Below are 22,257 nucleotides of genomic sequence, written 5' to 3'. Positions count from 1 at the left end.
CACGTATGCGCATCACTGGCCTGAGAAAAGACCAACACTCACCATCTGAAGTACGGTTTCTACCGAACGTGTGCCACTTTCAAAGAATCGTAAAATCAAAAAACCTTAAGTCAAACCTGGGTAAGTAAGAGACCGTCTGTATGTGAGTTACAGGTGGAAATGCCTTCCCCTCCAGCTATGTGCTCCTGTAGGGCTGGAGCCCAGGGGATAAGCGACACTGAGTGGGGCAGAGCTTGGTGGGCGGGGTGGGGTTGGGAAGGCTCCTGAGTGGTCAAAACCGAGTCGCACCCTCGTGGAAACAGGCCAGACCCCAGAAGCCTCTCCTGAGGCTGGCAATGAGCCACATTTGCGAGGATGCTGTGTGCTCTGTCTTTGGGGACTTGAAAGCTGATGGCCCTCTGGTTGAGGGTTCCTAGGGGTCATTTCCCGCACTGGGGATGGGACTCTCACTGCCCAAAGAGAGGTGAGGCCGGGCCAGGAGGCCTAAGAAGTGTGGCTCCGTCCCCCAGGCACGGGCCCAATGCAGGCAGAGGCTGCCCGCACACAGGGAGGGAGGCCCTGGCACTCACCATGCCCCCGGCCCCCCAGCTGAAGCCCTCCAGCTTTGAAGTTCTGTTTCCCTCGTCTTCTCCAGATTCCTTTGCAAAAACTCATGGAACTAGAAGCTGCAAAAAGCCATTCATAGTCCAAAACGCCCGAAGAACTCTTTTAATGAGATTTTTCAAGACTTTTCATCTCTTTCCCCTACTGCCCGCCTTTCCAGGCAGGAAGCTGTTAGAGTGCTATGTTTTTTGTGCCAATATCTAAAAGGGTCAATCCTTTGCTTCCAGAGGCTGCAGTGAGTGTACTCAGGGAGGTCAATGGTTGATGCCAAGGCCAAAGTGGCTGCTAGTGCCTGAGCCTAAGGCCCTGAGCTCAGTCAGGCCAGATGGGGAAGAGGGAGTTCTTCGGAGGTTGGGGGAGGTGGGTGTGTGTGATGAGCGCAGTGTTCAAAAACCATGAGGTAGGATCTTGGTGAGATTGCTTCAGAGCTCGGGGTGTCTGCCATTGAGGGAACTAAGCAGTGATGGGTGGGCGATGCAGGTGCCATCTTGGGTTGTTATGGGTGCAGGAGTTTTGGTGGAGGGCAGATGAAGGGCAGCTTGGGCCTGCACCGGGCTCTGTCTAGTCCCCATAGTGGGAAGCAGTTGGCATCTCTAATTGTTAGTGCAGCCAACTGCCAGCTGGGGAGCCTTAGGTCAGTCGTGAGTCCACTCTGGTCTCAGTCTCCCCATCCGGAGCAAAGGGAATGGACTAGGTGGGCGTCTCAGGTCACTTCCAGGTTTGACACCTGATGGCCTCTGACCTGATATAAGGAATGCTTAGGAGGGGGTGGGAGTCCGTTGCCTCCACTCCAGCCTTGGCAAGGTCATTCGGCTGCCTCTACCTTACGGTGAGAAGATGTGACCTTTGCCCTAGCCAACCCACGGGGCCATCCAGAGCAAAAGCACAGGAATGTCAGGTGCGGGGAGGCAGGGCCAGGTGGAGGTGGGGGTAAGCTCAGGGCCATGCCTGAGAGTGGACCCTGCATTTCAGTGGCCCCGTCACTAAGAACTGTGTCTCAGCTTCTCTGAAAGGCACACATCCTTGCAAGACTCTTCTGCACCTCCTGAGCTTTGCCTGGTTGTTCTCTCACCTGAGGTCCCACCAGCCTGGGAATACCTAACCTCTCTAAGGTTTGAGCGCATCTCCCCCTGGAGCTTCTCCCGACCCTCTGTGGCAGGGACTGCCATCCCCGTCCGTGCAAGGCCCTCCCTGCAGACGTGTGTGTGCAACATGGCCTGGGGTGAACATGCCGGACCGTGAGCTCTGCAGCCCGAGCTGTCCTCACCGTGGCGCTCACTCTGCAGCCCTGCCCAGTGCCTGGCACAGAAGGTTCTCATAGCCATCCGAGAGAAGGATGGAAAGGGTGGAGGGCTCGGTCCTGAGGCCAGATTCCTCCAAGTCCTACTCCACCCTGGAACACGCTCCCGTCAGGAAGGAAGGTTTATAAGAAAACATAGCTGGAATTCCGACGTCAATTTGCACCACACTCCTGACAACACCGTGCATGGAATGCCACGCCCCACCCTGCCCTGCCAGCCAGGCCTCGGGAACCTGAGCGCCCTCACGCCTCATGGGGCACCTGGCAAAGCCGGCACTTGCCCCAGGCAGCCGGATGTTCGGTCTCAGTTCCACTGATGGGCTGGCTGATGAATACCAGGGGTCACTTGATGGCTGGCAGACAGACTGGTCAACGGGGATGGGGTTACTTTGGGAAGCAAGCCCACTGTCCTTTAGCCAAATGCCCCCCCCCTCCCCCAGCCAGGGGATGGCCTCGCCCACCTCCCAAATTTTGGACTTCCTCAGGGGAAAGCTGACCAGGCGAGGGAGGCTACTTCTCTGGCCTTTGGGATCTAATGGCTTTACAAACATGCAAAACTAGACCCTCCTCCCCCTCCAGCATCCGTGGGCTTGACAGCAAGCAGAGTGTGCTGGTGCAGGGCATCCAGCCAGAACACTCCCAGGACAAAAGGCGGCTGAGCCCACAGATCTGGGGAGTCAAGAGACACCTTAACGTCAGAGGTGAAGGCCACCCCAGCAACCATCAGTCTGTCGTGCTCTGGGCAGACGTGGATGCTGAGCCCCAGAGGGAAGGAACTCGCCCAAGGTCACACACTGAGCAGTAAGTGGCAGGACAGGACTCCTGTCCAGGACGCTGGACAATGGGCCCCTTCTGTGGCTCTTAAGAACGGCCTTCAAAGAAGATACAGGGCTGAGCTGGGAAAGCAGGGCAGGGTGGGGAGAATGTAAATAATGTTTACACGGCACTGTTTGGGCTACAGATGCTTTCTGCCTGTGAGAACACGCCACCCCCCGCACCCTAGGCATGAATGAGGATGCTGAGGCTCAGACAAGTGATATGATTGCCCAGCCCACAAGACCAGGGAGTGGGGCAGCCTGTCCCCTGCTTTCTCTCTGCACCCAGCCTAGCCCCTGGACTACAAGCTTGCTGCTGTGAGGACAGATCAAGGTGCTGTCCATCCCTCCAGAGTGGTCCTACTGTCTGGCCTTCGTGGAGGAATAGTTGGGCTGGGCATGGGGCCTGCCATGCCCTCCTCTCTGGTACATTCAATCAGTCCTCGTGGGAAGTCCCCTCTGACCAGGACCCAGACAATGGGATACGAGGAGGAATGAGATTCCGGGAGGGACTCAGAGCTGCCAGTGTGATGACTGCTGTGCTGAGGAAGCTCAGGGGGTGGGCAGGCTGCCTGGGTTGGCAGGAAGGGTGGTGACCAGGATGTCCCACCTCCGAGGCTACTGGCTTCCTACCCGGAAGAGCACAATTCACCTGTAGACAGGACCGTGGAGATCTGAAAACTTCACTCATGGGCACCTGGGTTGCTAGGTTACCACAACAACAAGGGAGGGAGAGGGGCTGCACGGAGTGGTGAGAAGTTGTCAGCATGGCCAGTGGTGTGCACCTGTCCCCTGCTACTCCACTCACCACCCTCTCTCTGGCTTTGGCCACCTCCGGCTCAGCCTCCCAGCCTCCCAGCCCCGTTGTGGGTTAGCTTATCAAATTTTCCTCAGCTGCGATCACTGTCCTGCTTCATTAAGCTGCCGGGTCTGAGGGTGGACAATGAAGTGCAGAGGCGCCATTTGTCCTGAGTGCCTTCCCAGCTGGTTAGAAACCCCCTCCACATCCTCCCTGGTAAGGTGGTCAGCCCTGGTGCACACCCCCAGGACGAGACGCTCACTACCCACAGAGTCTGTGGTGGGCCGCTCTGATTCCTCACCAGCTCTGACTCTTCTTCTCACGGAGCTGGAATCTGCTGTCCATAACCACCCATCTGGGAACCCCGACCACGTCTGCCCCTTCTGCCCTGAGGGTCCTCGGAAGACTCGTGGCTCCCACCATGTCTGCACACATCTTCCCTTCTCCAGGGACGTCCAGGCCTGCCCGTGTCCTGCCAAACGGCTCTGCGATGTGTCCCTGTCCCTCTCAGGGCAGAGCCCAGCGGACTGGGCGGGGTTGGCCCTGAGCAGAGAGTGCAGACCAGTCTCTCCCTGCCTGACTGCGCTGATCGTAGTCTACGTGGCCGGCCGCACACGGGCTCCTGAGAGTTGCATCAGCAGCTCTCTCTCCGCCATGCGGCCTCGAAACCGGCGACTAGAGCAGAGAGGACTTCACTGGTCCTCGTGCTGTGCTGTCCTGTGTGGAGGGCCTGGGTTTTCATACCCTAACTCTGTCACCGGCTCTCTGTGTGTCCTTGGACACCTCTCTCAGCCTCTGTCTTCCTAGCAGTAAAATGGGTTTTAGACAACCTGTTGGGTCCCATCTCTGGTTGACTGATGAAACTCTCAACCAAAACACTCCTTTCTCATGTTGGGGCTGCCTAACCTGACAGCAGCGCCTCGTGGGTCAGAAAGGCCTGACAGTTTACAAAGCAGCCACAAGTGCCAGCAGGATTCTTCCCAGCGCTCCTCCCAGCCTTCGTAAAATGCCCCCAATCAGACTTGTCCGAACAGCCGCCTAGAACATAAGCCGGCCTCGAGTCCTGACCCTACAATTTAGGCCAGCCATGTCCCCTCTCCGTGCCTCAGTTTCCTTTCCTGCAAAAGGGGGACAATCTGGTTTTTCTCAACGGGTTGTGGTGAGGTTTGAGAGAGCAGGTAGGCTAAGAGCCTCACACAGTCCCCGGCTCGCGCAGATGTGGACGCGATTCCCGGTGATTCAATATAAATCCCAGGAAGAGGCCCCTCCTCTGCTGGGGAGGCAGAAGCAGAACACAAAGAGCCTCTGTGTTCCAGGGGGATAAGATCAAACTGAAAAACCCAGGCTTGCAATAACTTGCGCTGGCACGTCTCCCGGGGGGACGCCGCGGGTCTTTCTGCCGCAGACTCAGAGCGGCCGCGGCGGGAGGCTGCGGAGAAGGGCTCGGGGGTGACGGGCCGTACTCACTTCAGGGACAGCGAGTAGTCGTGCTTGCTGGTCTGGCTGTTCCGGACGAGGTAGCTGCACTCCTTGCAGAGTCGCAGCAGGTTCTCGGCCTCTCCTCTGCTGATGGCTCCGTGATACCATCTGGGGAGAAGAGAGAGGGTCACAACCCTAGGCCAGGACCCCACAGCGGACACCTTGCATTCTGCTCCTCCCCGAGGAGGTTCAGCCCCCTCAGAAGGCAGCTGTCACGGCCGGGGCCACCTTGATATAAAGCAGGTGTGTTTGCGCACTCATGTCCAGTCATTCACGAACATTTACCGAGTGCCTGCTGCCCGCCGGATCCCGGGGAGAGGACCCTGAACAAACCCACAGTCACCTCCCTCGGGGAGCTGACATTCTAGTGCAGGGGCCATGGAGGGGACAGAGCAGGGCTGTGAGGGCGGGAGCTCTCGGTGGGGACGGCTGTTGTAGGCAGTGGCCACGGAAGCCTTCCGGAGAGAGTGACATTTCAGCGTGGGCCTGAAGGAGGTGCTGGAGGAAGCCGGAAGGACAGCAGCTGGAAAAGAGCATTCTGGCAGAGGGATGGGCAGCAAAGGCAGAGGCCAAGGCGGGAGTGCCTGCTGGGTTTTGCAAACAGTGTGGAGTGAGGTTAGGGAAGGGGTGGGGGTCAGGAGGAGGCCCAAGAGGCCATGAGGCAGGGTCGGGTCTGGGGGCCTTGTGTGCAATGTGAGGCTTCTGGCTTTCTCCGTCCAAGTGACACCAAAGCCATAGCGGGTGCTGACAGGAGGGACATGTTGATTCTGAGACACCTGCTCATCACTCAGGAGGGTGGCCATCTCATTGCTCCGGCAGTGCAAATCTGGCATTGACTGGGCATAAGGGGATCCAGCATCACTGCTTCTGGACACTGCATGGTTGAGTGGCAGAGTCAGGGGGAGGGGTGCAGGGGCTGGCGGCCTAAGGCCCCCACTGCAGGACAAACAGGGAAGAGTGACTGTTGAGAATGGGAAGGCTGAGGGCACCAATTCAGTGTTAGAGTGGAGACCCGAAGACGCCAGTTAGTGGGCATATTAGAACACATCTGGGAAGGTGGTGAGAGACGGGGCCAGGAAGAGAACCAGAGGTGCTGGCCAGGGAGGTGGGAGCAGGCTCCGGCTGCAGAGGCACATATGGTTTGTCACTGGTCAGCTAGGTGGTCTGGGCAAGTGGTTTAACCTGGCTGAGCGTTGGTTCTCTATCAAGTTAGGATCCCTCCACCCCTGTTTTGGGGCTGAAGATTAAGTGGGATGATGCATAACAGGACTTATGCAGAACCCGGGATGGGATGAATGTCTAGGAAGGGCAGCTATGAGCATCAGCAGAACGAGGCTGAACTTGCAGGTGGCTATGGGGGAACTTCCCCAGCAATCTTATTTCTGGTTGCTGCCTGCCCCGTAGGCTGCATCTTAAATTCCCAGGTGTAAGCGGGATGCTGCCTCCTGGTCCTGGCCACGCCATGAGTGCCCTGCCAGCAGCCCCGAGCATTCAGCTACAGACATTCTCTTAGAGCAGTGTTTCCCAAAGTGTGGTACGCGTGCCCCCAGGGGTACGGGAAGAGTTTGGTGGGGATATGCACTGCACCGGGCTTAGCTGCGCCTAATTCTACATTCTCATGAGTACGAGGGGTACTCAGCGTTACGAAAATTATAGAAGGGGTTATACCAAAAGTTTGGGAAACACTGTCTTAGAGAAACGCTGCCTTTCACCGTTCACTTCCTGCCATTCGCTAGGCGGTGCTCTGAACAGGAGCAGAGTGCCGTTGATGGAATTATGAACAAAAGGAACCCCAACCAGCTCCAGGAAAGCAAGGACTGGAGAGCAGGTATGAGGAGCATGTGACTGAGCCACCGACTGCCCCGGAGATGGCCACTCGAGGTCAGCCCTGGGGCTGGACTCTCGCAGGGGAGACTGCCACTGGCCCAGGGAAAAAACAGAGAAGTGTGCAGAATGCAGAGCCACCTTCCCTTCCAAACTTGCACAGGAATGAGGGGAGCGTGAAGATGGGGCTGCACCAATCAAACACTTGCAGAGGCGTGAAGGCTCAGGTGTGCTCTAGCAAAGGCCTGCCAAGGAAGGCGCTGACTTTAGAAACAAGCGTTAACAGTTGGGGAAGTTGTTATCTGAAAATTTCACCTGTGCAACACACCCCCAGTGAGCCGACAAACGCCGTTTTATTAGGAAAACAGGTTCCAGCCGTTTGAAGCCGGTGTCCGCAGGGAAGGTCTGGAAGTGGCCTCCGGGGCAGTGCTGCCGGCTGCCCGCTGCCCGCCTGCCCGGAGCCAGGAGCAAGAGGGCTCTAGGGAGGTGGCGGCGGGCGGGCCTCCCAGAGCGGTAACAGGATAAGCTGCTGGCTCCCTCCTGGGCAGCTGCTCCGGCTGCTCCAATGGAGAGCAAGGCAGGGAACTCAGTGGAGGCTCAAGCAGACCCAGGCAGAGTTTGGAAGAGAAGCCACTGGCCAGGAGACGGGATGGGCCCGTGTGGTCCTGTAGGGGGCTGGGCCTCGAGTCCTGACCCTACAGGGGCTAAGGTCCAACCATCGCCATCCAGCCCATCCGCTCTCCATTAGCTCATCCAGTATTTACGCACCACTCACTCCATCCTTGATCTCGTGGGGCCGATTCAGGGAGAAGGAGAACCAACAAAGAGAGCCAGGAAAGGATTCCAGATAGTGACAAGTGCTGTGTAGGGATCCTGGGGGTGTGGGGGCTGGAGTGTACTTAGAGTGAAGAAGGCTTCCAAGAAGATGACATTTGACCTGAGACTCTCCATGTGAACAGGAGCCAATCATGAAAAGTGTCAAAGAAAACACGCTTTCTGCAGAGGAGCCAGCAAGGGCCAAGGTCCCGAGGTGGGAATGAGTTTGGGATGCTCACGGAGCAGAAAGGATGGTCCGGCACTGAGCCTGGGAGTGGTCCTGGATGAGGGTGGAGAGGCCTGTGGGCCAAGGGAAGAAGTCCGAGTTCCTTCTAAGCATAGTGGAGGGCAACGAGAGTTTTAACCTGTTAACTACTACCATGTGCCCAAAACAGAAACCATCCCCACATGCCATGATATTTTGAATTTAATTGCATCTGTAGACGCTTATGGCATACAAAGGTCAACCTGAGATTACTTGCTCTGGATGATCTTATGAAATCCACCAGGCTCCCTGAAGAGGGGCCAGAGGGGACGTGAAGCAGAACACAAGTCAGGAGGCTTCCGCAGTGGCCGATGGGAGGTGGCCACGGAGAAGGGAGGACGAAACGGACCCAGGCTGTATTTTGGATGGATAACGGGCAGAACGTACTGATGCATTAGATGCTGATGTCAGGCAAAAAGAGGGCTGAAGATGACTCCAGGTCTGTGGCTTGAGTAACCAGCCACATGTTACATGTGGTGCTATTTATGGAGGTGGGGAAGCTGGGGGAAGAGTGTTTAGGAGATGATGAGGAGCCCAGATGCGAACACGTTAAATTTGAGATGCCCACTCGTCAGCCAAGTGGAGATGCCAGGAAGGCGGCTGGGTGTGGGAGTCCTGTGTTCTGGGAGAAGTGTGGGCGGAATGTGAATCACCAGATCCTGAGCCCCGGACGGTCCATCCTTCAGGTCAGGCTGAGGTGAGGAGGCAGGAGAAAAATAGTGTCTGCGGAGGAGGGAGCCGGCTACTCTGCTGGCTGCCCTCGAGGACAGAGGCTGTCACCTGGTGCCTGGGCAGGAAAGGGGAGCAGACTGTGGTGGGTGAGAGAGAAGGGGAGGTGACGAAAGGGAGAGAGAAAGTGCTGGCAGCTCCGTGGGGACTCCGTCCATTCAGCAGACAGCTATTTATGAGCATTTACTATGTGCCAGGCACCGTTCTGCACACTGGGAGGAAACAGTGGTGACCCAAGCAAGTCCTAGCCCTCACAGAACTTATGTTCCCAACAGAGAGAATCAAGATTTTATTTATTTATTTAATTTTAAGAAGTTTGTTTTAAAGAGAAGTTCATGACTAGAGCATGTTTATGTGATGATGGTAACCATGATGCAGGACAGAGCAGGCTGTGGGCTGCCTCCAGGAGGTGGGGGAGAGGGCTGTCCCCTGAGCAGCTGAGCAACTCTTCCACCGCCCCAGGAGGGAAGGCAGATGTGTGACTGCCCCTCCTCAACAGCCCCCCTAGTGTGTCAGCCTCCGCCTGCCCCTCTCCTGTGCCTCCTAAACACGGAGGCATCATCAGTCAGGTGAGGGATTAGGCGACCCTCTCTGTCTGGGTCATTGGGCTGTGCTGGAGATGGGGTTTTACCTGAGCACCACTTGGTGATGAGTCAGGGCCTTCGCAGGCCAGAATAAGCCTGGGAAGAAGAGATGATGTGGGAGGGAGAGCCAGCCTTGACTCTGAACTTGGCCAAGGGCCTCGTCGGGCGGGAACGGGAAAGGAAAGAGGGCAGAAATATTTTTGAGGGCCCCAACCTGTGGAAAGCTCTGCCCCGGGGGCGGGATGTGGGCGGGGGGAGAGGGTAGGCTGGGCTGCTGACCTCACACAGCCCTGGGTCAGGATGCACATTGAACAGCTCCTGGCATCTCTGGATCATATTGTGTTTGTTGATTAAAAAGTAAACAGTTTGATCAGACATAAGCAAAACCTGCCACCCAATCTGAGTGTCTATGAGAAAAGGTGAACACAGTGCTCCCCGCACCCATGTGCTCAGCACAGCAGGCGAGGGGCAGGCTCAGAGGCTGCGGCCCCCCGAGGATCGCACATGCTTAAAAAAGGCACACGAGCACATGACATCATCGGAAAACCCTGCATCCTGCTCACCGGGCCAGCATTTCCTGTGCGGGATACGCTGTCGGCCGTGCTGAGACCAGAATCCCCTGGGCGGAGACCGATATAGTTCGTGATCTTATAAGGAGCCAGCGTGGTGTCAGCTAATCTCTTGGCGGACTGAGTGCCTGCTCTGTGCCAGGCGTGTGCTCAGGGTGGGGGCAAGAGTGTGGTGCACGCGGGGACTGGTTTGGCTCAGTGGATAGAGTGTCGGCCTGGGGACTGAAGGGTCCCGGGTTCGATTCCGGTCAAGGGCATGTACCTTGGTTGCGGGCACATCCCCAGTAGGGGGTGTGCAAGAGGCAGCTGATCGATGATTCTCTCTCATCAATGTTTCTAACTCTCTATCCCTCTCCCTTCCTCTCTGTGAAAAATCAATAAAATATATTAAAAAAAAAAAAAAAAAAAAAAGAGTGTGGTGCACAAGGAGAGGGAAGTGAGGGGAGCGTCACGGAGGTGGAGTTCAAATCCTGTCTCTGCACTGGAACCTGGGAGCCTAGCAAAGGCTCCACCCCGCTCGGAGTCCTGACTTTCTCATCTGTGCAATGGGGATGAAAACCCATTTATCACACATTTGCTTGTCAAGAGGATGATACACCTGAAGGTACCAGCACAAGATCCAGGTCCTGCTTTATTGTGTTCCCGGAGAACCTCACTCTAGTTCAGGGACGTGGAATTCTGAGAAAAGGAGGACGCAGTCTGGGGGCAATTCAGCGTGAGCGGCAAGCTTGGGAGGTGGGACCTCACGCAGGTGATGGGGAACCACTGAAGATCTCAGAGCAGATCAGGGGCCTGTTCACATTAAAACCCTGGCAGAGAAGGGAGACGATCATCATGGTCAAGGGGAGGACAGAAACCAGAAACGGGCCTTACCAGCAGGGTTAGGGGAAGTGAGGAGGCAAAGGGGCTGGGAAAACCCAAACCAAGAATGTCAAAGCCTTGCGCTAATGCCAGGTAGGTGTGGGGCAAAAACATCACAAGCTAGAAAGTAAATCTGACAACCAGGGGGCAGGATTTGGCCTATGTTTAGCTATTAAAAAACTCATTTGCGGCGTGATGAAGACAGAAACTGGGATGTGAGAGGGCGGGGTGAGCTGTGTCCCTCCGACTAGTCCCCAGAAGTAGGCGAGGTGATGCCGTGTGGACGGAGAACGCACCTATCATTGACCTGATGGTGGCCTTGACCTTTCGTAAGCCTCAGCTTGACCACCTGTATGTGGAGGCAGGGTAGGGGTGTGACTGAAAGACCCCTGAACGCTAACATTTTCTGTCTGTTTTTTTTTCTTTTCTTTTTTTTATAAATATATTTTATTGATTTTTTACATAGTACAGAGAGGAAGAGAGAGGGATAGAGAGTTAGAAACATCGATAAGAGAGAATCATCGATCAGCTTCCTTTTGCACACCCCCCATTGGGGATGTGCCCGCAACCAATGTACATGCCCTTGACCGGAATCAAACCAGGGACCTTTCAATCCGCAGGCCGATGCTCTATCCACTAAGCCAAACCGGTTTCGGCTCAGTCTGTGAGTTTTTACAACAGGATAAAGAAAGGGGAGAGCGGTGAACAGGAACTGGGCGCCGAGGTTGGGCGCTCCCTCTGAGAACTTACATTTGCTTCTCCAGCGGGACAGCAGGATCCACTCTTTCGCCCAGGATCCCACAGAACTCGGGGCTCCCGTGTTTGATGGGCTTGAAGCCCCCTCCGGGAGCTCGAAGCTGGCGCCGCCGGTCCCGGGAAGGCGAGGGGGACGACTGTCGCTTCTCGCTGCCGTTAAACTGGGCTGTGGAGAGAAAGCGCACAGTTACGGGAGAAAGAGCTCCGAGCAATGAACAAACGTGGCTCCCAGGATGTGGACTTCCTAAGACAGGGCACCAAGGTGCTGTGAAAGCCAGGCAGTGCTTCCATGGGGCTGGTTGAGTCTGCAGAAGCCACTGAGCTCAGCCTTATCCCCAAAGGAAGCCCCTGCAACCTCCAGCAAGGTTGGCTTTCCTGGGTTGGCTCAGCCCCCTGGACAGTTCTCAGGAAAGAAAGTTATTCCTCATTTTGTGCCAAATACCTGCCTCCAAGTGGCTCCTCTTCTCCTCCCATTCTCCCATCCCACCAGGGCCGCAGTGGCCACACTGGCCCCCCTTCTTCTGGGACAACTCTACAGAGTTCCAGTCAGGGTCATGGGGCACCCCCCGGTCTGCACCTCTTCACTCTGTGTCCCCTGTGTGGGTCCTACGCCGCCAGACCTGCCCTGGGCCCAGCCCCCAGGGAAGGCTGTTCACCCCCATGGGCTTGGGGAAGAGGACCAGCGATAATGGACAAGGAGCGAAAACACTGAGCTGAAAGGAGCTGCTGGGAGGATTCCTGGAGACCAGCAAGTCCACCTTGCGTGTCTCTCTTTGGGCCTCAGTTTCCTCCTGGGATGAAATAGGGATGATGATGGCTCCCACCTCATGAGGTTGTTGTGAGGATTCGGTCACGTGTGCCCACAGAGGCCTTAAGCGTGCCTACCATGTAGTCTGTGCTGGATCAGTGTTATTTTGCATCCATACGTTACAGATTTTTATTCTCATGTCTGCTCAACGTGGACACGGTACTGGTCACCTCACGTAAGCTACTGAACTGAACTGACCTGCATTCCTCTCCTAAGCCTGCCCTGGCTAGCTGGGAGCCGTGGCTGTCACTCAACCTCTCTGAGGCCCATTTCCTCCATCACCAGGCTGCTGTGACCACCAGATGAGGGGACACATCCCAAGGGCCTGGCACCCGCAGAGCGCTGAGCAAACCGGGCCAGGGCCTGCGACTAGCTGTTGGCCAAGCGACACACGTCTTTGGCCAAGCGACACACTGCCCTCCCACCAGCAAGCAGAAGAGGCGAGCGGCGCTCTGACCCAGCAGCCAACCTCACACTCCCGGGAGGCGGTGGGAAAACCCAGCTTGTCGGTGGCGATGGAGGTCCGTGGGGACCGAGGATGGGAGTGAACTTGTTCCAGGACAGAAAAGGTCACCCATCAGGCCTGTGAAGCTCTTCCATCCCTCCAAACACTCTTCTCTGCTAACCGCCGAGGAAAGCAGCAGGAAGGGAGGCTCCTGCCAGGCGTGTCGGACCACGTGTGTGTGGTCGCCCTCAGACTGCAGCGGGGCCCGCAGGCCATCCACCCGCCCCTCTCACTTCTGAACACTCACTCACGCGGGCCCAACACACGCCAGGGCTGGGGAAACAGCAGCGAGCGAGAGAGCTATGCCTGCTGTGGAGCTCAGAGCCCCGTGGGGAGACAGACAATAAACCAGTCAGTCAGACCCACAGCTCACCAGTTGGCGGTAAGTGCTATGGAGACACGAAAGCAGGGCAGGCAAGGCCCCTCGAAAGGTGACATCGGAATGAACTCCTGAGGAAGAGGAGGGACGAGCCATGCAGAGGGACACCTGCCGGAAGGAAGGACATTCCAGGCAGAGGGAAGAGCAAGTTCAAGGGCCCTGAGGTGAGAACGTGCCTGGGGTGTTGGAGGACTGAGGGAAAGTGAGTGGGAGGAAGCTGAGCCCCGAGGGGCCTTGGGAAAGACGTTGGCTTTATTCTGAGAGGAAAGCAGAGCCATTCTGATGTTTTGATGGGGAGGTTTTAACCTGGCACTTTTATAACAGGATTTCGGTGCTGAAAAGAGATAGAGGGCAAAGGGCCCATGGGAACTCACTGTATAATACTTTCTGCTCGATTTTTATGAGAACCTAAATTGTTCTTTAAAAGATTTTATTAAAAAAGAAAGAAAGAAAGAAAGAAAGGAAGGAAGGAAGAAGGAAGAAAGAAAGAAAGAAAGAAAGAAAGAAAGAAAAGAAATGAAAAAGAGCGAGATGGAGGGGGAGCACAGGGAGAGCAGCGAGGAAGCCACTGTAGGAGGGGCCGGCCGTGCATGGACGTGCAGGGTTATGGCAGAGGGTGTCCGCTTCTGGCTGTGCTCTGCTGGCGGGGCAGCAGGCACTTCCCGGTACTCAGTGTGGAGTGCAAGGAAAAGAGGAGACAGCAGGCTTTTGGCCTGAGTGCTGGAAGGATAAGGCTGGCATTACCTAGGATGGGGAAGGCACAGAAAACTCTAGGCTTTCGTGAGCAGCCCGTGATGTCAGGACTGGCAGCATGGAGCAGGGGCAGAGCGAGGACTCTGGGGTCCTGCCTGCTCTCTGGCCACAGTGCTGTCCTGTGTCCACCCTCAGGCACAGATAAGACAGCAACACCTCAAGCCCCCTCTAGGCTCTCATAGAGGTGGTGAGGGGGGAAAGCCCAGAGCTGGGGCCTTGTCACACACGTCACTATGGGCCCCTCCCTGGCTTCCCAGCAGCCTGTGTCTCCCATCCAAGTTCCTGCCGAACCACACCGGCCCTCATGGCAGTCAATCAAACGGGGTGTATATTTTTGAGGTGAAGAAGGGTGAGGAAGAGGTGAAGTAGGTTCTGAGCTTGCAGAGTCTGTAGGAGGGGCTGGCTAACCATGGGATCAGGTGGACAAGAAAGGGCCTGGTCAGAGAACCCCTTTTGAAAGAGCTGGGACTTGATTCTTGGTTAAATCAGGAAATCCCATTCTCAGATTGGGTTTTAGAATCAGTCCTCTATAGCTGCTGATGGAGGGTTTGGGGCAACCCTGGAGGCAGGGAGACCAGCTAGGGAAAGCGATGGAGGCCAGGGCCCTGGGAAACGCCCCATTGAGACTAACTGGGGCGAGTCAGGGAAGCGCCCTGTGTATCGCCCCATTGAGATGGAGATCTGGGCACAGCAGGAGATGGGGTCAGCGGCATGGGACCATACTGTGCCTCTCCACCATGCCTCCTCTTCCCTCTGGTCACTTTCTGGTTGTCAGGAATGGAGAGGAGGGAGCGAGCTAAGGGGCATGGTGTGGGGGAGGGTCTAGGGGAGAGGTTCTCGGCTTAGTTTTGCCACCTGCGGAAGGGAGGGAGGGACCATATAAATGGTATAAGGAATTTTCACCTATGACAACCTGGGGTTCCACTGGCTAAAATCAGAAGTTAAGTATTTCTGCCAAGGTTACTTCCCACTACATACCTCCTGGCTCAGCAAGTGAGAAGAGAGGCACGGAGCATGGAACATGGGTTGGGGAAGAAACCCAAGCTCTTCAGAAACATCAACAACCTGGCTGACCACACCCCCTTCCAGGCGGATCACCGCCACCCACCCCTCCACCTGACTGACTCCACCTGACCTTCAGGGGCCACCTCTTCCACCCCAGACAAACCTTGACATAAGCCAGTGGTCGGCAAACCGCGGCTCGAGAGCCACATGTGGCTCTTTGGCCCCTCGAGTGTGGTTCTTCCACAAAATACCACGTGCAGGCATGCATGTACAGTGCGATTGAAACTTCGTGGCCCATGAGCAGAAGTCAGTTTTCGGCTCTCAAAAGAAATTTCAATTGTTGTACTGTTGATATTTGGCTCTGTTGACTAATGAGTTTGCCGACCACTGACTTAAGTGATGCTATCCTAATTGCCAGTTCTCCCTCCTGCCCTCCTCACCCCCCATCCCCCCGGCTCCCCAGAACCCAAAGGCAGGGCTGTACCATATCTGCTCTTACTGCCAAGCCTAGCCCACATCGACTATATAGCAAGCGCTCAACAAAAGAAACCTAATAAGCTGTTGTTTCACTTTATGGCGGGGGGGGGGGGGGGGGGGGAAATCAGTTTTCTGACCAGATAAATTAGATAAAACCTAATAACACCCCAGTCAACACTGTAATTCCCCGCTGAATTAATTTATACTTCTGCTTGCAAGCTTAATAATATAGCAACATAGTTTAGAGAGAAGAGGTGGTGATGAATGACAGGCTTAATTAGGCAAACCATTTCACCTAAAATAAAAATATACAAACTCCAAGTGCAGTGATTCAGGAGAAGAAGAAGAAGAAGAAGAAAAAAGAACAACCCACACGTTAAGAACTGAAGCTCCAAACACGACTGTACATTCCTTCTAATTAAGTCTGTCTTTAATCTGCAATTTAAAATGGCAATTCTTTTAATTTAGTGACTTTCTGCAAAAGATAAAGACACAGTCCTCAAAAGAATATGTGCATTTAGAGGGGGAAAAAATTGCCACCCTGCAGAGCTGTTTAGAATGACAGGACCTAACTAATCCCACTAATTAATCCCACCTGATTAATCCCACCTGCAGGCAATTACATGGGGGAGGTGGCATTCTGCAGGAGTGGGGGTCCGGTGGGCAGGACCAGACCCGGCGGCAGTGAGGAGCCCGGTGAATGGCTCCTCCAGGCTCTTCCTCCAGGACAGGTGACAAGGCCCCTCTGTGATGCCGGAAGTGTCCTTCCAGCAGTTGTGGTGTGGCGACAGGCCTCATTCTTTATTTTTTTAAATATATATTTTATTGATTTTTTTACAGAGAGGAAGAGAGAGGGGTAGAGAGCTAGAAACATCGATGAGAGAGAAACATCAATCAGCTGCCTCCTGAACACATCCCACTGGGGATGTGACCGCAACCAATGTATGTGCCCTTGACCGGAATCGAACCTGGGACCCTTCAGTCCGCAGGCTGACGCTCTTATCCACTGAGCCAAACTGGTTTCGGCAGACAGGCCTCATCCTTTAGACCCAGCTCAGGTGCCCCTCACATTCCAGGAGGCCTCTTACTCTGGCTCCATCCAGATTATCTTCCAACGCCATGGTCTTCCTACTTATACAGTAACGTCCTCACTTAGCATCACTGACGGTTTCTGTGACTCTAAGCGAAACGAAGTGTAACAAAACCAGGGTTGCCCCAGGCTTTCATTTAAACAGGAGTTCCTTGGGCATCGTTATAATGGTGCGATGTTCAGGGGAAGGACATTATCTGAGGACCTGCTGTACCAGATTTTATACCAACTGGCCCTGAAGTTCGGCCACTGAAAATGAGGGAGGAGGGGGTCCCAGGCACCCGCACCAGCTCTAACCCTCCAGGAACCCAGCCACCCTATGGGTAACGGGTGCGGCCCCAGAGGAGCGAGGAAAACTCCTCCAGGTTCTCAAAGCTCTGGTCTGGACCGAGGCCGGAGCCCAGGCCTGTGGTCACCAGGGGCAGGCTCACCCCACTCCAGGTCCCCCTCCCATGAAGACACGGGCAGGGGCTTGGAAAGACCACTGTTCTGCTCCAGCTGTGGGACACCTAGAAGCTTCCTAGGATGGCACAGAGCCTCCCCTGACCCCACCTGCTCCCTCTGCGGCTCACAGCACTCAGCATTCTCCTGCAGGCCAGTGGGCACCGGCACCACTGCTACCCAATCAGTCTGGCCTTTCTGTGGTGCAGCACCTGCTATTCATGTTTCTTTTTTTTTTTTTTTTTTTACAGAGAGGAAGGGAGATGAACAGAGAGCTAGAACATCAATCAGCTGCCTCCTGCACCCCCCCCCCCCCCCCACTGGGGATGTGCCCGCAACCAAGGCACATGCCCCTGCCTGGAATCGAACCTGGGACCCTTCAGTCTGCAGGCCGATGCTCTATCATTTTATTTCCTTTTTCCCTCTCCTGTCTTGTCCGCCCCTAAATCTACTGCAGCGCTAGGCAGGGAGACGTGCTTAGTAAATGCTTGTTTAGATGAAATAACTGTTCCTTCAGGGTCCAGCTCCTCTCTGTTCAGAGTTTAGGGCTGGCCAGAGAACAGGTTCCAAAAAGCCCAGGGGCCTCTAAAGCACTGCTCTGCTGGGCTCCCGGACTCTCGCTGCTCCCAGTGCTGGGTGGAAGGCAAACTCCTCACTCTGGTGCTTGAGGTCCTCAGCGACGTGATGCCAATTCGACCTGGACACGTTTTCTCCCACAAACACCCTCTGGGTTTCACAAGCAGCCCCAGGCTCCAGTCACAAGCCTGGCCAGTCCCCAAATCCATCGCCACCTTTCTGCCCCAGGCCTTGGCGGTGCCTGCCCCCTAAAACCTCTTTCTTCACTCTCTGTGTAAAGAGGCCCAGACATTCTTCCAAGTTCAGCTCCAACGCTGCCTCCTGGGGCAGGTTCTGCCCTAGACCCGCAGGCGCAAGTCCTTCCTCCTCCTTTGTGCCCTGCAGCCCATCTTCACCGTGGTCTGATCCCACTGTGTCCACGACAGTGCAGTACGGAGGTTCTTCTCAGAAGCCAGCGGAGACAGGGCCTGGTGCCTCAGCTCCTCTGAACCTCCCCACACACCTCGCAGCCAATGGAAGGGCAGCAGTGGCTCAGCATCCTGGGAAGGGGGTGGACTTTGGAGTCAGCGAGACCCGGGTTTGAATCCTGCCTTGCCACTCAGTATCGTGACTTGGGGCAAGTTGCTAAAACTCTCTGAACCAAAGCTGCGCCGTTTGTAAAGTAGGGCGGACAACACCTAGAGCACAAAGGATGGTGGAGGTGCTTAGACCATGTGTCCAAGCCCAGCAGGCTCCCTGTAAGAGGTGGTCCCCTCCCCATAGCCGCTCCATGCTCAGGACAGTTCCCTTTCACGTGCCCAAGAGATAAAGAGCTTTGTTTCAGAAATCACCTTTCCCCTCAACCTCTGCTGGAATTCCTGTCTGAGCTGGAAGCTCCGAGAGGACAGGATATGCTTTGTTTTGTTCATAGCTGAGTCCCCAATGCCTAGAACAGTGCCTGATGTGCGTATAGTAGATGCTCAATATCTGTTGAGTGAATGAATCTCCACCCCAGTCAGCAGGACCATAAAACCTCTGTACATCAATCAAGAAAGGAAACTTTAGATTGTTCTCCAGCTTCAAATTACTTTGAAAATTTTGAAAAAAGGCTTAACCTTTCCTGAGTTCTTTCTGTGTGCTACTGAAGACCTGACGTGGTGTTCTCTTCTGACCCTCACGGCGAACCCAGGAGGTCGGCACTGCTTTGTTTGTGGTTTTACGAATGGGGCCTTTTGCAAGTAACCAGGCTGCCACCCCGGGGAGTGGGCAACCCTTGCCCCCTCTGCTTTGGGGAGGGCAGGTGGAGAAGAGTCCACAGTCTCCCAAACGCCCTCCAGCATTCCTGGGTGTGGACGGTGACCTATTAGAACAGGGACTGCTCAAAGGGATCTGGGAGGAAGCACAGTGGGGCCAGGCGAGGCCTGCAGGGTGCTCTCAGTTCACTGGCTGCTTCTTCCTGGCTGGTCTGGAGTCCTGGCCCTCCCCGGTCTCCAGTGCAGGATAGAGTTGCTGAGGCACAGGCACTGAGGATGAGAATAGCTAAAAACAAGACACTACGCAAGAGCGAATGCCAGGAGCCCTTGTCCGCTGAGGAGGCTGCCTCAGGCCTCTGTGAGTGCAACAGAAATGATCATGGGCCATGTTTGCAAACCACAGGGGACTGACAGGAGGGGCCTGGATAGTGTTCCGGGCCTGTGTTTGTTCACGGATGTCCTAGTATTCCGAAAACGCAAGGACACAGGCAACAGTATGAAAGTACCCAAGGCCACCCTTCTGCACAAGCCTTGGTATCAGTTCCTCCACACTGCTCACAGCCAGGCCGAGACCCTGGTGTCTGTGTGGGGGGAGCAGTGGAGAGGGCAGGGTGGAGAGGCACAGAGGGGGCATCTGTGAGCCCCATGAGGGGGCAAGGAGCGAGACGGTGTATTGGTGTCCATGAACACCATAAGCCTTCACGACAGCGCACAAATGCACACACTTGCAGCCGACTCAAATGATGCTCCCGTGACAACGGTCCTCCAGCTGCTCCAGCTTTCGACACATATGCTCCACATCCTCTCATCTGCTCCTCACAGCAAGACCCCCTTTAGCCCACTCCGCCCCTCACCACCCTACTGTCTGTGGTCATGGGTTTTGCATATATGCACACAAGTCCTCAGAATTCCCATTTTACAGATGGAGAAACTGAGGCCCCGAGAAGCAAAGCCCCCCCCCCCCCTTTCCCCTCCAGTTCAAGAGCAGGTCTCACTCCCCACTGTCCCCTGCCCACCCCGCGAGTGACAGCTCCAGGTAAGCGGCACGACAACATGTGGCTCAGCAAATGTTTACTTTGCATTTTCAGGATCGACGACAAGAGGCCTCTGTGTTCACCTCGGAGACACATGCAGGCCCCGGGGCACCACGCTGCCACAGCTCGTGGGCGGTGCCTGGGAACAGAGGTGCCCATTGTGAGGGGAGGCCGCAGCGACTCTCCACAAAGCAGGGCATCGGGAAGCCTGCAGGCAGGCGCCAGGACGCGGCCCTGGTTCCAAGAACGCAGTCAGCCAGAGCCAAGCCTGGGCTGGGGAAGGGGGGCCTGGCACAAGGGGGTGTGCCTTCATCCTCTCATCTGCACCCCAGAGGAAGCATGGACACCACTGCCTGGTGCAAAGACCCCGTCCCAAAGGCTGCTGGAAATGTAAAGAAAAATCCTGATGAAAAAGGGTAAATGACCCCAAGACAGGAGCTTTTAACTATAGACACTTCACCTGCACTCACTCACAGATACTTACTTAGAAGCAAGGCATCTTTACTGGCATAACTCATTTTACAGATGAGAAAAGCAGAGCTGGAAAAGGGACTGACTTGCCCCAAGTCAGCAGCTTGACTTGAACTTGGACTTGAATGCAGGCCTTTTGATGCCAGAGGCCCCTAATGAGTTCAGCACAAGTCCTGTCTGCAGCACAACATTCCCATAACAACAGTGATACCAAAAGCAGCATCGCCGAGTGCTCTCGGCACTTAACTGCCTCTATTTTACACACGAAGAAACAGGCAACCTGCTCGGATCACCCACAGCGAGTGGCAACATGGGGCTCTCCATCTAGACCCCCTGGCCCTTGAACTCACATGCACTCTGGTAGTTCTGTGCCGGCTCACCTGTTGGGTGATGCAGGCCTGCTAGTGACCAATGCCGTGTCCCCCGACCCTCCACCTGCACTCACTCACAGATCCTTAGAGCCCTCGGGCCTGAGAAAGGGGCTTTTCCCCACCCACAAGCCTCAGAAGACCTGGAGGAAGCAGGGTGAGCATTTGTGCAAATGAGTTTCCTGGCCAAGGAGCCCCAAAGCCCCAGCCCATCTGTTTATGTTTCTGCTGCTGCCCCCTCCACAGATGGCAGCGAGGGAAGGCAGGAGAGATAGGAGGGGACAAGCCAGGTGCATGGCTCTCTGCCTACCAGCCTCTGGCACACCAGCCTCCCCATCCCCAGTGTGGCATCCAGATGCGTGGGCAATCCTCAGACAGGCAGGGACACACTCTCTCCCTGGGAATTCAGACCAGAGGCGGCAACCACGGCAGTCAACAGCCACTCCAAAATGCCCTTCCACGTGCAGGTCGTTTGGAGAAGACAGCATAAAAAATAATACGAAAACAAACATGTATGTGAGCAGGGCGCATGATTACATATGTATTGTAGCATCATAAAGAGAAGGGGGGGGGGGGGGGGGGGGGGGGGGACGCGGTTGGCTTCCCTGAATTATTCAATAAACTTAACCAATAAGTGCGTGTTCAGTGTGTGCCAGGCATTGATCTAGGTGGGACCCAGGTGTGAACAAGGAGGCAGACTCTCTGACCTCATGGAGCTTAAAAATCTCTAGCCACACGAAGATCCCTGATCTGCCAAACGGAAGAGCACAGACATCCTGTCAAACCTTTGTTTTTCCACAAAGGAGACAAAGGCACTTCAAGGGACGTTTCTATCATTATAATTAGCAGATGAATCAAAGCTATTAAACGCTAGTGTTTTTCTTTCCCTTTTTTTTTTTTGGTTACTAAATGAATTCATTCATAAGTCAAACAGAAAAGCCAACTGGAAAAACCAGTCCCTCAGTAACATATTAGCCAAAGGAAACAAGTGATCCCAGCTCTCTCATTTAACCCCCCCCTTTCTCCGCAGACCTGCTGTTCACACGTGTTAAATATTAATTACAACTGTTACTCATTAGTACAGAGCAAAAAGCTCTTGGTACAGACACAATTGTTAATTTCCTTGCAGGCCCAAGGCATTCTGGGAAGCTGTGTAGGAGGCAGGAAGCATCATGGGAGCCCAACGGAGCCAATGGTGGAGAAGGTGGTGTTCCCTGGGTGCACCAGGTGAGGGTGGCAGGTCTGATTCCCCGAGGAACCCTCCGCAGAGGCCAAGCCTGTTTGTTCCGAGTGCCAGGGAATGAGTCACAGGCTCAGTGGGAACAGCAAGTCTGGAGCGGTGCCTGGCGCACACATCAGCGCTACCAGCTTCGGAGCGTTTTGTGTTTGATGGTAATAGTGACGAGGCACGGAGTGGGCACAACTGCTTCTGCCTCAACAACGCAAGCCAACTCACACCAGCACAGGTAAAGGGAATGTTCAGACCTGCCCTTTCCACACTCAGGATGTCAATGCAGCCGTGGAGAGTAGAGGCTTTGCAGTCAGACCCACCAGAGTGCATTAGCTGTGTGACTGTGGGCCAGCTGCTCACCCTCTCTGAGCCTCGTCACCTGTGTAATGACAATGAAGCCACACACCCATGTTACAGGGCTTCCTAGTGTTAACCCTTGCCAGCTTCATAATTGGTGCTCACTAAGTGTTACTATTCTGTTCTTCCT

General features: G+C 55.1%; 1 protein-coding gene across 23 annotated transcripts in view; it reads right to left on the bottom strand.

Moving 5' to 3' along the window:
• The window catches only part of SHB (SH2 domain containing adaptor protein B), a 123,369-nt gene that overhangs the window by 18,981 nt on the left and 82,131 nt on the right, over nucleotides 1-22,257 (bottom strand). Inside the window, exons 5-10 of one of the 23 annotated variants that reach the window (XM_045579983.1) lie at nucleotides 11,395-11,566; nucleotides 10,952-11,054; nucleotides 9,505-9,541; nucleotides 5,340-5,583; nucleotides 4,985-5,104; nucleotides 2,641-2,799 (exon numbers count right to left, since the gene is read on the bottom strand). In XM_045579983.1, the coding sequence (XP_045435939.1) occupies nucleotides 2,778-2,799; nucleotides 4,985-5,104; nucleotides 5,340-5,583; nucleotides 9,505-9,541; nucleotides 10,952-11,054; nucleotides 11,395-11,566 (698 nt within the window). In that variant the 3' untranslated portion in view covers nucleotides 2,641-2,777. Of the gene's footprint in view, nucleotides 1-2,591; nucleotides 2,800-4,981; nucleotides 5,105-5,329; nucleotides 5,584-8,288; nucleotides 8,908-9,504; nucleotides 9,542-10,951; nucleotides 11,055-11,302; nucleotides 11,567-13,086; nucleotides 13,164-22,257 lie in introns of those variants that run through there. The other 22 variants (XR_006741248.1, XR_006741244.1, XM_036433299.2 and 19 more) reach the window with 22 other exon arrangements.

Source organism: Pipistrellus kuhlii, unplaced genomic scaffold (genome assembly GCF_014108245.1).
Source record: "Pipistrellus kuhlii isolate mPipKuh1 unplaced genomic scaffold, mPipKuh1.p scaffold_m20_p_12, whole genome shotgun sequence".
NCBI classification, from domain to species: domain Eukaryota; kingdom Metazoa; phylum Chordata; class Mammalia; order Chiroptera; family Vespertilionidae; genus Pipistrellus; species Pipistrellus kuhlii.
The sequence above is the reverse complement of the archived record's forward strand: the minus strand, read 5'-3'. Positions and strand labels throughout refer to the sequence as shown.